At 54.6% G+C, this 13466-nt stretch overlaps 1 protein-coding gene across 1 annotated transcript in view; it reads left to right on the forward strand.

Moving 5' to 3' along the window:
* TAS1R2 (taste 1 receptor member 2) overlaps nt 1-8996 on the forward strand; it is a 14388-nt gene extending 5392 nt beyond the window's left edge. Inside the window, exons 3-6 of the mRNA XM_070801090.1 lie at nt 1-734; nt 1930-2139; nt 6653-6776; nt 7532-8996. The exon at nt 1-734 is cut by the window's left edge and continues 34 nt beyond it. Of these exons, the coding sequence (XP_070657191.1) occupies nt 1-734; nt 1930-2139; nt 6653-6776; nt 7532-8460 (1997 nt within the window). The 3' untranslated portion in view covers nt 8461-8996. The remainder of the gene's footprint in view (nt 735-1929; nt 2140-6652; nt 6777-7531) is intronic.
* Nucleotides 8997-13466: the final 4470 nt, after the last annotated feature.

The raw sequence follows: 13466 nt of genomic DNA on the forward strand, positions 1-13466 counted from the left end.
ACAAGGGCAGGTTCCCCGCGGTGCTACGCACCGTGCCGGGCGCGGATCACCAGACGGAGGCCATAGTGCAGATGCTGCTGCACTTCCGCTGGAATTGGATCGTCGTGCTGGCCAGCGGCGACGACTACGGCCGCGAGAACAGCCACCTGCTCAGCCAGCGCCTGGCGCACGGTGACATCTGCATCGCCTTCCAGGAGACGCTGCCTACGCCGCAGCCCAACCAGACCATGACGCCGCAGGACCAGGAGCGTCTGGAGGCCATTGTGGGCAAGCTGCAGCAGAGCACGGCGCGCGTCGTGGTGGTGTTTTCGCCGGAGCTTGCCCTGCACAACTTCTTCCGCGAGGTGCTGCGCCAGAACTTAACGGGCGCCGTGTGGATCGCCTCCGAGTCCTGGGCCATCGACCCGGTGCTGCACAACCTCACCGAGCTGCAGCGCGCCGGCACCTTCCTGGGCATCACCACCCAAAACGTGCCCATCCCGGGCTTCAGCGAGTTCCGCGTGCGCCGCTCCCAGGTGGGTCGGCCCGCGCTCAACAGGAGCAGTGCCAACTGCAACCAGGAGTGCGACACCTGTCTGAACACCACCGAGTCCTTCAACAGCATCCTCACGCTCTCCGGCGAGCGCGTGGTCTACAGCGTGTACTCCTCCGTCTACGCCGTGGCGCACGCGCTGCACAGTCTCCTGGGCTGCAACCAGAGCGGCTGCCGCAGGGATGTGGTCTACCCTTGGCAGGTGAGGTCCGGCCCGCAGGGTACCAGGGCCTCAGGGAGCAGGCGCAGAGTCCGTGGTTGTCATGGAGACCACCAAGCGCTCAGCGCTCAGCTCCGGCCTCACCTTCTGGTGAGGTTCTGGGCAAGTGAGTGGAAGAGACCAGGGCGCACGCCCTGCCTCCAGGCACATAGGAGTCCTTCGTGGTGACAAAACAGAATGCCTTTGTTAAAAATTAATCATCCCCATCCACGAGAATCTGTCCTGGGACCAAGATTTGGGTGACATTCTCTAGCAGGAATCTCGGCAGGCAGCGGGAGCCCCAGTTCCCCACACAGCCTCACCAGGGTGAAGGCGCTGAGGCTGGGCTTGTAGCGTCCCATCAGCTCTCAGGTTTATTGATCTTCTTGTTCCAGTTCTACCTCACCTTGATTCAGACCTGGAATTGAAAGCTGTGCGTTCCTGGTTTACACATGTGCATAGGCGCATTCTGCCATGCGCCTTCGGAAAGCAGAGAAGGGTTCACTGAGGACCTAGCCGGGCAGAGGAGATGCAGACCAGAGATGTACACTTTCTGCCCACTGTCAGACATCTCTGCTTAAACAGTTCACTGGCTTTCTCACAGTTTGGAAACTCTGCCCACTCTGTTGCTCAGCCACCTCCCACCCCCATCTTTATCCTCTCCTAACGAGAGTTAGCTCCAAAGTGTGGGGTGGCAGGCAGGACCCAGGGGGGCAGGGAAGATCCAGGCAGGTGGAAGAGGCAATGGACTCTAAACCCCAGGTATTGGGTCACAGAGGGATGGCCAAAATGACTTCCAGGGAAAAGGAATCATATTGGCGTCTCCTAGGAGGTGAGTGCTGACTATTTTCCAGGCACTGTTCTGAGCCTCTAGTGGAGATTCACTCACTGATTGCTTCAGAGCCCAGAAGATCAGGCTTTCTTGACTCCCGCTTTGCCGAAGAGGAATCGGGTTTATAGAGGTTAAGTGATAGGTCCAAGGCCTCACAGCAGGAGGTAGATGGGCTGCGAAAACCCCGGCGTATCTGGCTCTAAGTCAGATCTCTCAGCCACTGCCTCCAGACCGCCACGCTTTTGCAGTTTTATCAGCCCCGTTTTATAGACATGGAAATCAAGGCCCATGGGCTGGTAGAATTTTTCCGGGGTCTGGCCTGACCTCTGATGCCAGCTCCACTTCCCTTCCCTCGGGCCCCTCTAGCTGCTTCTGGAGATCAGGAAGGTCAACTTCACCCTCCTGGGCCACCAAATCTTCTTCAACGAGCAAGGGGACCTGTCCCTGCACCTGGAGATCATCCAGTGGCAATGGGACCTGAGCCAGAACCCTTTTCGGAGCGTCGCCTCCTACCAGCCATCCAAGCGGCAGCTGAAGCACATCCATGACATCTCCTGGAACACCCCCAACAACACGGTCAGCCTCAGGGGGCCTGGAGTCGGGGCCTGGGGCGGGGCCCCAGGGCTGGAGCTGGGGTGGGAGGGTCCTGGGGCCTGGGGGCGGGGCCTGGGGCGGGGCCCCAGGGCTGGAGCTGGGGTGGGAGGGCCCTTTGACCCGGGTTCATTATTGATAAGTGGGGGCGTCTCTATGAGTGGGTGTATCGTCTGGGGTCCTGGCCTTCTTCCCTGACGGAGAACTGCCCACGTTCAGGGCTTTCTGGCTCCTCAGGGCCAAGGGGCTCAGGACATGCGTGGATTGAAGACTTCAACTCTCATGCTAATCCCGGAAAATAGATGCTGTTGTTGCTTAATCGCTCAGTCATGCCCGACTCTTCGTGACCCCATGGACTGCAGCACGCCAGGCCACCCTGTCCATCACCAACTCCCGGAGTTTACTCAAACTCATGTCAGTTGCGTCAGTGATGCCATCCAAACATCTCATCCTCTGCTGTCCCCTTCTCCTCCTGCCCTCAATCTTTCCCAGCATCAGGGTCTTTTCAAATGAGTCAGCTCTTCGCATCAGGTGGCCAAAGTATTGGAGTTTCAGCTTCAACATCAGTCCTTCCAATGAACACCCAGGACTGATCTCCTTTAGGATGGACTGGTTGGATCTCCTTGCAGTCCAAGGGACTCTCAAGAGTCTTCTCCGACACCACAGTTCAAAAGCATCAGTTCTTCGGCACTCAGCTTTCTTTATAGTCCAACTCTCACATCCACGACTACTGGAAAAACCATTGCTTTGACTAGATGGACCTTTGTTGGCAAAGTAATGTCTCTGCTTTTTAATATACTGTCTAGGTTGGTCATAAATTTCCTTCCAATGAGTAAGCGTCTTTTAATTTCATGGCTGCAATCACTATCTGCAGTGATTTTGGAGCCCCCCAAAATAAAGTCAGCCACTGTTTCCCCATCTATTTGCCATGAGGTGATGGGACCAGATGCCATGACCTTAGGTTTCTGAATGTTGAGCTTTAAGCCAACTTTTTCACTCTCCACTTTCACTTTCATCAAGAGATGCTTTAGTTCTTCTTCACTTTCTGCCATAAGAGTGATGTCATCTGCATATCTGAGGTTATTGATATTTCTCATGGCAATCTTGATTCCAGCTTGTGCTTCTTCCAGCCCCAGCGTTTCTCATGATGTACTCTGCATATAAGTTAAATAAGCAGGGTGACAGTGTACAGCCTTGATGTACTCCTTTTCCTATTTGGAACCAGTCTGTTGTTCCATGTCCAGTTCTAACTGTTGCTTCCAGACTGCATACAGATTTCTCAAGAGGCAGGTCAGGTGGTCTGGTATTCCCATCTGTTGAAGAATTTTCCACAGTTTATTGTGATCCACACAGTCAAAGGGTTAGTGCATAGTCAACAAAGTAGAAATAGATGTTTTTCTGGAACTTTCTTGTTTTTTCGATGATCCAGTGGATGTTGGCAATTTGATCTCTGGTTCCTCTGCCTTTTCTAAATCCGGCTTGAACATCTGGAAGTTCACGGTTCACGTACTGTTGAAGCCCAGCTTGGAGAATTTTGAGCATTACTTTGCTAGCATGTTAGATGAGTGCAATTGTGCGGTAGTTTCCGCATTCTTTGGCATTGCCTTTCTTTGGGATTGGAATGAAAACTGACCTTTTCCAGTCCTGTGGCTACTGCTGAGTTTTCCAAATTTGCTGACATATTGAGTGCAGTACTTTCACAGCATCATCGTTTAGGATTTGAAATAACTCAGTTGGAATTCAGTCACCTCCACTAGCTTTGTTTGTAGTGATGCTTCCTAAGGCCCACTTGACTTCACATTCCAGGATGTCTGGCTCTAGGTCAGTGATCACACCATCATGATTATCTGGATCATGATCTTTTCTGTATAGTTCTTCTGTGTATTCTTTCTACCTCTTCTTAATATCTTCTGCTTCTGTTAGGTCCATACAATTTCTGTCTTTTATTCTGCCCATCTTTGCATGAAATGTTCCCTTGGTATCTCTAATTTTCTTGAAGAGATATCCAGTCTTTCCTATTCTATTATTTTCCTCTTATTTCTTTGCACTGAAAACTGAGGAAGGCTTTCTTATCTCTTCTTGCTATTCTTTGGAACTCTGCATTCAGATGCTCATATCTTTCCTTTTCTCCTTTGCTTTTTGCTTCTCTTCTTTTCACAGCTATTTGTAAGGCCTCCTCAGACAGCCATTTTGCTTTTATGCATTTATTTTTCTTGGGGATGGTCTTGCTCCCTGTCTCCTGTACAGTGTCACGAACCTCATTCCATAGTTCATCAGGCACTCTATCTATCAGATCTAGTCCCTTAAATCTATTTCTCACTTCCACTGTATAATCATAAGGGGTTTGATTTAGGTCATACCTGAATAGTCTAGTGGTCTACCCTACTTTCTTCAATTTAAGTCTGAATTTGGCAATAAGGAGTTCATGATCTGAGCCACAGTCAGCTCCCGGTCTTGTTTTTGCTGACTGTATAGAGCTTCTCCATCTTTGGCTGCAAAGAATATAATCAATCTGATTTCGGTGTTGGCCACCTGGTGATGTCCATGTATAGAGTCTTCTCTTGTGTTGTTGGAAGAGGGTGTTGGCTATGACTAGTGCATTCTCTTGGCAAAACTCTATTAGCCTTTGCCCTGCTTCATTCTGTACCCCAAGGCCATTGCCTGTTACTCCAGGTATTTCTTGACTTCCTACTTTTGCATTCCAGTCCCCTATAATGAAAAAGATGTCTTTTTTGGGGTGTTAGTTCTAAAAGGTCTTGTAGGTCTTCATAGAACCATTCAGCTTCAACTTCTTCAGCGTTACTGATTGGCGCATAGACTTGGATTACTGTGATATTGAATGGTTTGCCTTGGAAACAAACAGAGATCATTCTGTCGTTTTTGAGATTGCATCCAAGTACTGCATTTTGGACTCTTTTGTAGTCTATGATGGCTACTCCATTTCTTCTAAGGGCTCCTGCCCACAATAGTAGATATAATGGTCATCTGAGTTAAATTCACCCATTCCAGTCCATTTTAGTTCGCTGATTCCTAGAATGTTGACATTCACTCTTGTCATCTCCTGTTTGACCACTTCCTATTTGCCTTGATTCATGGACCTAACATTCCAGGTTCCTGTGCAATATTGCTCTTTACAGCATCGGACCTTGCTTCTTTTGCTTTGGCTCCATCCCTTCATTCTTTCTGGAGTTATTTCTCCACTGATCTCCAGTAGCATATTGGGCACCTACTGACCTGGGGAGTTCCTCTTTCAGTATCCTATCATTTTGCCTTTTCATACTGTTCATGGGGTTCTCAAGGCAAGAATACTGAAGTGGTTTGCCATTCCCTTCTCCAGTGGACCACATTCTGTCTGACCTCTCCACCATGACCCGTCCATCTTGGGTGGCCCCACATGGCCTGGCTGAGTTTCATTGAGTTAGACAAGGCTGTGGTCCATGTGATCAGATTGGCTAGTTTTCTGTGATTGTGGTTTCAGTCTGTCTGCCCCTCTGATGCCCTCTCTCAGTGCCTACTGTCTTACTGGAGTTTGTCTTACCTTGGAGGTGGGGTATCTCTCCACGGCTGCTCCAGCAAAGCGCAGCCACTGCAACTGACCTTGGACATGGGGTAGCTCCTCTTGGCCGCTTGCCGCTCCAGTGCCGCGCAGCCAGGATAATTTTTATACAACCCGAATCTAATCAGGCCACTCCCCACTCAAGAAGCGTGCATGGCTGAGGCCCCTTGACCCTACATTTTTAGTGTCTTAGTCCAACCTCCCATTCTCCCCACCCTCTCCCAGAGCATCCTGGCTTCAGCCAGGCTTAGACACACCCTCTTTCTGAAAATGCCAACCCCTGCCTCTCGTCCACCCCCTTGCTCTTACTGTTTCCTCTACTTGTAATTCATTCACTTAACGAACAGTCATTGGCGGCCTCCTCTGTTCTAAGGAATACAGCAGTAAAACCTATAGACGTGGCCACTGCCTGCTGGCTCTTGTTCTCCAGACAACCCTGCCCCTCCATAAAGCTGCATTAAGTAGGACTCCTGGTGGCAAGTGACAGAAAATGATATAAATAAAAAGTTAACTTATTGCCTTGCATCATGGAAGACTCCAGGGTTGACCGTGAGGCTTCACGCAAGGCTGGATCCAGGGTCTCATTCTCTCCATCTCCCAGATCCTTCCTCAGGCAAGTTCTCCACCTCCCCCCCACCCCCCCCAGAAATAAGAGGACTTCTAGGAGCTCCAGAGTCACACACTGTTCACTCAGCAACCTCAGAAGGTCTCCATCTCAGCAGCTGAGTGCTGTGTCCTGAAGAAGGTAGATTAGGTCTTTGCTGGGCAAAGCTAAGAGCGTCTCTATGACGGTCCAGTTCCAGCCGCAGTCCTGGCACCTGCCCCTCCTCAACAGGGCCCAGTTTCCCTCCTGGGAGCATCCTTCTGGGGATGAGATGGGAGAGGAGGGGTCTCCAGAGAGCGGGAAGGAGGACTCAGGGTCTTCTGCCCTCCGCCCCCCAGATCCCTGTGTCTATGTGCTCCAGAAGCTGCCAACCTGGGCAGAAGAAAAAGCCGGTGGGCCTGCACCCCTGCTGCTTCGAGTGTATTGACTGCCTCCCGGGCACCTTCCTCAACCAAACCTTAGGTATGACTCCAGGGCCCACACACGGGCCCTGCACCTGCCCTGCCCTGAGGGGGTCTCCCTCAGGCCTTTCCCCTTTGCAGAGTCTTGGCAGTCTCCCCGGGGACACAGGTGTCCAAGGACTGAGGACTGTATATCTCCCACCAGAGGCTGAGATCTTGGAAAGAAAGATTACAGTTGTTAGGCTGAGTCCAGGAGTCAGTGAAAGTCGCTAGTCGTGTTCGACTCCTTGCAACCCCATGGACTGTACAGTCCATGGAACTCTCCAGGCCAGAATACTGGAGTGGGTAGCCTGTCCCTTCTCCAGGGGATCTTCCCAACCCAGGGATTGAACCCGGGTCTCCCGCATTGCCGGCGGATTCTTTACCAGCTGAGCCAACAGGGAAGCCCAAGAATACTGGAGTGGGTAGCCTATCCCTTCTTCAGCAGATCTTCCCGACCCAGAAATTGAACTGGGGTCTCCTGCACTGCAGGCAGATTCTTTACCAACTGAGTGAGTCAAGGAGACCTTAGTTCAAATCCTGCCTCTGTAACTCTCCTGGCTTTGTGACTTTAACTGGCTGACCCTCAGTTTCCTCATCTGTGAAATGGGGTTGCTGTGAGGGGTTGATGAGCCAGGGGGTGTCAGGGACTCAGTGAGCATTGGTGGCCCGTAGCTCTGTCTCCCTCCGATGGGGACCAGGCCTGGTGCAGCCCTGGAGAAGGTGGACGCTGAGAAGGCGTGTTTAGCTGACAGGAGCTGCCCTGGGCTCTTGCAGATGAATTTGATTGCCAGCCCTGCCCAAGCTCCGAGTGGTCCCACAGGAAAGACACCTCCTGCTTCAAGCGGCAGCTGGCCTTCCTCGAATGGGACGAGGCCCCCACCATCGTCGTGGTCATGCTGGCCTCCCTGGGCTTCCTCAGCACCCTGGCCATCGTGATCATCTTCTGGAGGCACGTTCGGACGCCCGTGGTCCGCTCGGCGGGCGGGCCCATGTGCTTCCTGATGCTGGCGCCGCTGCTGATGGCGTACACGGCGGTGCCCGTGTACGTGGGGCCACCCACGGTGTGGTCCTGCATCTTCCGCCAGGCCTTCTTCACGCTCTGCTTCACCATCTGCATCTCCTGCATCACCGTGCGCTCCTTCCAGATCGTCTGCGTCTTCAAGATGGCCCGGCGCCTCCCGCGCGCCTACGGCTGCTGGGGCCGCTACCACGGGCCCTATGTCTTTGTGGCGTGCGTCGTGATGCTCAAGTTGGTCATTGTGGCCAGCAGCGTCCTGGCCACGACCACCATGCCCACCACTCGCGTGGACCCCGATGACCCCAGGATCATGATCTTGTCCTGCAACCCCAACTACCACCGGGGGCTGCTGGTCAACACCAGCCTGGACCTGCTCCTGTCCCTGCTGGGCTTCGGCTTCGCCTACACCGGCAAGGAGCTGCCCACCAACTACAATGAGGCCAAGTTCATCACCTTCTGCATGACCTTCTACTTCTCCTCCTCCGTCTTCCTCTGCACCTTCATGGCCGTCTACAATGGCGTGCTGGTCACCATCCTAGACCTCCTGGTCACCGTGCTGAACCTCCTGGGCATCAGCCTGGGCTACTTCGGCCCCAAGTGTTACATGATTCTCTTCTACCCGGAGCGCAACACGCCGGCTTACTTCAACAGTGTGATTCAGGGCTACACCATGCGGAAGGACTAGGGCTCCACTGTCTGCCCTCTGGGACGTGGGGCTCAGCGTCGGGAGGCGGAGGCCAGGGGGCTCACTCAACTCCAGATGGAGCCAGGTGGTGGCAGGGGAGCCACCCTCGCCTGTTGCTGCCTGGGCCTGGTCTCTGATGGGCTGTCCCTCCAGGCTTCTGTGCGTCCTGGCCATCTTTGCCCACCCAGTGATGGATGCTTAAGTACATTTGCCCTTTATCTCTTTCCCTCGAGCTGTTTAGCTTGCCAGGTGCTGTACTCCATCCTAGAAAACCACCCAAGGTGACCTACCGGCTTCCAAGGACGGAGTCCAGCTTGGCAGCCTGCAGCCGCCATCTGGTGGTCACGGTGGGCTCCTGCAGGTTCCGGCTGCTGACTCCTGGTGAAGGGAAGCCTGCTGGTGGGCTGGGCTGGGGTTAGCGAGGGGCGGATGGGAGCTCAGAAAATACCACCTGGCCTCGCTCACTCGCTGTCCGTGTGTCCGAGTCTCATCCCCCAGATTCTCCCGGAGCTTGAGGGCCCAGCCTTTCTGTTATCTCTGAGTACAGCTGAGCACATAAATGCTTGTGAGTAAACCTTACTTGGGTGAAACAGATGAGTTTCCTCCTTGTTTTCCAGAGGTCCCCTGAGAACAGAGACGTGGAATCGGAGATCTTGGTTTCAGTCCCAGCGTTGCTACTGTGGGTGTGTGCGTGTGTGCTAAGTCGCTTCAGTCTCGTTTGACTCTTTGTGACCCCATGGTCGCTAGCCCACCAGGCCCCTCTGTCCATGGGGGTTCTCCAGGCAAGAATACTGGAGTGGGTTGCCATGCCCTCCTCCAGGGAATCTTCCCGACCCAGAGATTGAACCTGCATCTCCTGCGGCTTCTGCATTGGCAGGCAGATTCTTAACCACTAAGCCACCTGGGAAGCCCCAGTGCATATATTAGGCACACAGTAAATGCCAAGCATTGCAAATCCACGTCGCCAGAACCGTCAGGGACAAAATAAAGCTGTGCTCCCTTTTTATACCCTGGTGCCCATGGTGTACGGGCTTCCCAGGGGGCACGAGTGGTAAAGAACCCAACTACCAGTGCAGGGATGTAAGAGACTGGAGTTTGATCCGCGGGTTGGGATGGGTCCCAGATGGGAAAAAAGGAGACTCAAAGAGACTATGAAATGTCCCCAACCCCACACAGCTCACCCCTGGAATGTGACCTTCTGTGCAGTGAGACCCAGGGCGCCCTGCCTGGAACGCTGGTGGAGGGGAACCTTATCATGTAGGCTGGGGTCGGGGGGCACATTGGTGTGCTGGAGGGTGGGGGCTTCAAAGTTTAGGGAGATGGCTTGTGAATGTAGTGACCAGGGAAGACCTTGGGGGAAGCTGACATTTGAAAAGTGCTTTGAAGGACAGAGAAGCTTGGGAAGGCAGGAAGTTTGAGTTGGGGTGGGGAGGAATCGGGGGGGAGGTGGGCAGGCTGCAGAGCGAAGGATGGGTGAAGGGAACAGGTGGCTGGTTGTCAGGACCAGGTGTGGAAGGGGCTAGGTGTGGGGGACCCTGACCTCATCTTCCCCGCTGGCCACTGCTGTGTCCCCTGCATGGGCTGGCTTCCCCTCTCCTCAGGCTGCCTGGGGCTGCCCCTCACCTCTGTGACCGGCCTTCTCTGCCCATATTCCTGGGGCTCAGCTTGAGGGCTGGAGACTGTGGGGAGAAGACCCAGGGATGGACCGTCAGCGTGACCATCCCTTCTCTGTCCCCTCCACTCGCCTCCAGTGGGAGCCCAGCATCTCGGTTGAGCCCACTTAGGGCCCTGAGCTTCCAGGGAGCGGCTCTGCACAGTCTGTTCACGGATGTGTCTAAGTCTTGGCCTCCTCGCCCTGGGGACCAGCTTGTCAGGGGCTCAGGGAGTTTTAAGCTCTTAATTCTCTTTTCTCACAAGCTTCTGACGCTTTGGTTTAAACACTTCTAAGAGATAATGACCTCATTTTTCCTGGTTCTGCCTTCTAGACCACCATTAGAGAGAGAATCCTGGAATCACCCCAACCTCAGAGGCATCTGCTGCTCACCGCCTTCTGTAGCTACCCCAAGCTGAGATCTTAATCCCTGCTTGTTCCCCTCCAGTGATGGGAGGCCCATTGAGGACAATGCTAGTTGTTAGAAAATTCTTCTTAGAGTGAATGAAAACCCAGCTCTCTGGGATTTCAAAACATCGATGGTTGCTAGTTTTATCCTTTGGGACCACACATTAGACTCATTCCTTTTTCTCATGAAGGTCTTTCATATATAATAGCAAAAAGAATGGCCTCTGAAGGAGCACCTCCTGGGCGTTATGTGCTTCATACGTGTTATTTCTAATCCCCATGATGACCCTGCCTGATGGGTACCAGTGACCCTCGCTGGCCACCTCGGATACCTCCCAGCATCCCTCCCCTTCTCCCTCCCTGGCAGCCCCTGGACTCCCAAGGGAGCTCTGTGTGGTTCTAGGGAAGCTGACTGTGTCCTGGCTCTGGAGGACGGAGCGGGTGACTCAGGCCAACCAATCCACACACACCCTTCCCCTGGCTGCAGGGATTGGCTCTGGGGTGGACGCATGACCTGGATTGGTCCAATCAGAATGACCCTTAGGACATTTGCTGGGACAGTCTTTCTTTAGGAGCCAGCAAGGCTGTCGACCCGGGAGCCGGGGGAATTTCTTGCAGGACTGCAAGGCAAGTCAGCCTTAGAGGCCAAGTGGAAGGATGCAAAAACTGGGTCCTTGGAAATTGTTGAGATGGTGGATCTTGCCTACAGGCAGCCCCGCCTCTGAGATCTCCCATTTCATGAGTCCATTTAAGTCCATTATCGTTCAAGATGGTCTGAGTTGGGTTTCTGCCCCTTGTAACCCAAAGCATCCTTACCCTCCTGAAGAGGAAACTGAAGCTCAGAGATGTTGAGTTTTAAATTGCTCAGGGTCACCAGCTCGTAAGTGTGGGAGCTAGGGTTTGGGTTCAAGGAGTAATTGAGGGGGTACAGCTCTTGTGTCCTCCCTGGATTGTCTCTTTTTCTTTTTTTTTTTTGGTCTAAAATTTCTTACCTAGAACTTCCCTGGGTCCAGTGGTTAGGAATCTGCCTGCCGATGCTGTGAACATGGGTTCAATCCCTGGTCCGGGAAGACCTCACGTGCCACAGGGTAGCTAAGTCCATGCACTGTGACCGCTGAAGCCCAAGTACCCTAGAGCCTGTGCTCGCCGACTAGAGAAGCCCCCACTGTGAGAAGCACACGCACCTCAAAGGAGAGGAGTCCGTGCTTGCTGCAACCAGAGCGAGCCCGCACGCGGCAACGAAGACCCGTCACAGCCAAGAACGAACGAATGAATGAAGAGAAACAGATAAATAGGCAAAGGTTCCCGATGGCTCGTAGGACCTGCTTGTGACCACCGAGCGGACCTCTCCTTGGGTCCCCTCCTTACTCTCTGACCCATGACCCTCTCTCCGTGAGGACCTCTTCAACTTCCCTCTCCAAGGCCCCTGCAGTGTTAGTCACTCAGTCGTGTCCAACTCTTTTCGACCCCATGGACTGCAGCCCACCAGGCTCCTCTGTCCCAGGAGGAGATTTTCCAGGCAAGGATACTGGAGTGGGTTTCCATTTCCTTCTCCAGGGATCTTCCCGACCCAGCGATCAAACCCAGGTCTCCTGCACTGCAGGCAGATCCTTTACTGATTGAGCTACAAGGGAAGCCCAAGGTCCCTGTAATCCTCCCCTAAATCCACACTCTGGCCGACTGAGTGACGTACAGTCATGCTCCACCCGCTTTGTGTGCCAATCAGACCCCTCAAAGTCCGGACCCTGCTCACCTGTCCAATTTCATCTCCAGGGGCCAAGTTTTCTCTGCGGCCGGCCAGGCGAGGCAGGCTTGGAGGGCGGGCAGGCCCGAAATGGGGATAGGGGAGATGAGCCGGGCTTGAGAGTGGGAGGTGAGCTGTGGGGTGGGGGGGAAGGGGCTGAGGGCAGGGAGAGGAGAGAGAGACTGAGAAGACAGAAGACAGGAGGGAGGAGGGGGAGGGGTGGGAGAGAGACAGAGACTCAGGCCTAGAGAGGCAGAGCAGGCAGCCTGCCCCGCAGTGAGCCCCCGGGTCAGTCCTCTCCTGTGACTGGGGGGCCGGTCCTGGGGCCGCGTGAGGGTGATGCGCGCTGTGCTGTGGCGCTCTCAGCAGGACGCCTGGCAGAGCCCAGTGGGTGTAGGGCGCCTGGGCTTGGACCGAAGAGCGGGGCTTGCTGGGCTTCTGAAGGGAGGGGGCGGGCCCCATGCTCTGAGAGAGGAGGCAGGGAGGCCCTTTGAGAAGCGTGTCCTGGTGAGCGTAGACGCGGCTGAGCCCGAGGCGGCCGGGGACGTGGGGCCGTCCGAGGGCTCCTGGGGGCTGGCCTGGCCCCGGGGGCATGAGGGGCTCCTGGTTCAGGCGGCCACAGGCTGGGGAAGCTGTGGGTGGGTGGGTCCAGGCCACCTAAGGGTCAGAAGGGGCCCCAGAAGGCATTCATATCCCTGCTTGCTCTGGGCAGGCTCGGGGCCCAGCCCGGTGCCCGGCGCTGACCCGCTGCATGCAGGTCTCCTGGGCCCTGCTGGAGGGCACTGGCAGAGGCTTGTGATGCTCTGGGGTTGAGAGCACAAGGGTGGGCCACCCCTTGGCTCCACATGTAACCAGAAGCGGACTCTCTCCGGTTCTCTGGGAGCGGGGGATGAGACTGACTCTCCCTGAAGCTCACACCCCCGGCACACACCCCGGGACTCCCCCAGGAGGCCACACAGCCTGCCGCCGTCGAGGGCTGTGGGGCGGGCCAGAGAGGAGCGCCGGGCCCCACACGCCCCTTCGGCCGGGAAGACAGGCGTGCGGAGTTTTCCACATGGTAATACACGGGCCCATCTGCTTCCAGTTAGCAGCTCCGGGGGTGCCTAATTGGCAGATCAAACCATTCGATGTTCCACGTCAGATAAGTAGTCAGAAGAGCCCCAGCAGAGTCTGACACTTTCTGGATGGAGCCCAGGGCCTGTG

Source organism: Bos indicus, chromosome 2 (genome assembly GCF_029378745.1).
Source record: "Bos indicus isolate NIAB-ARS_2022 breed Sahiwal x Tharparkar chromosome 2, NIAB-ARS_B.indTharparkar_mat_pri_1.0, whole genome shotgun sequence".
Lineage (NCBI taxonomy): Eukaryota > Metazoa > Chordata > Mammalia > Artiodactyla > Bovidae > Bos > Bos indicus.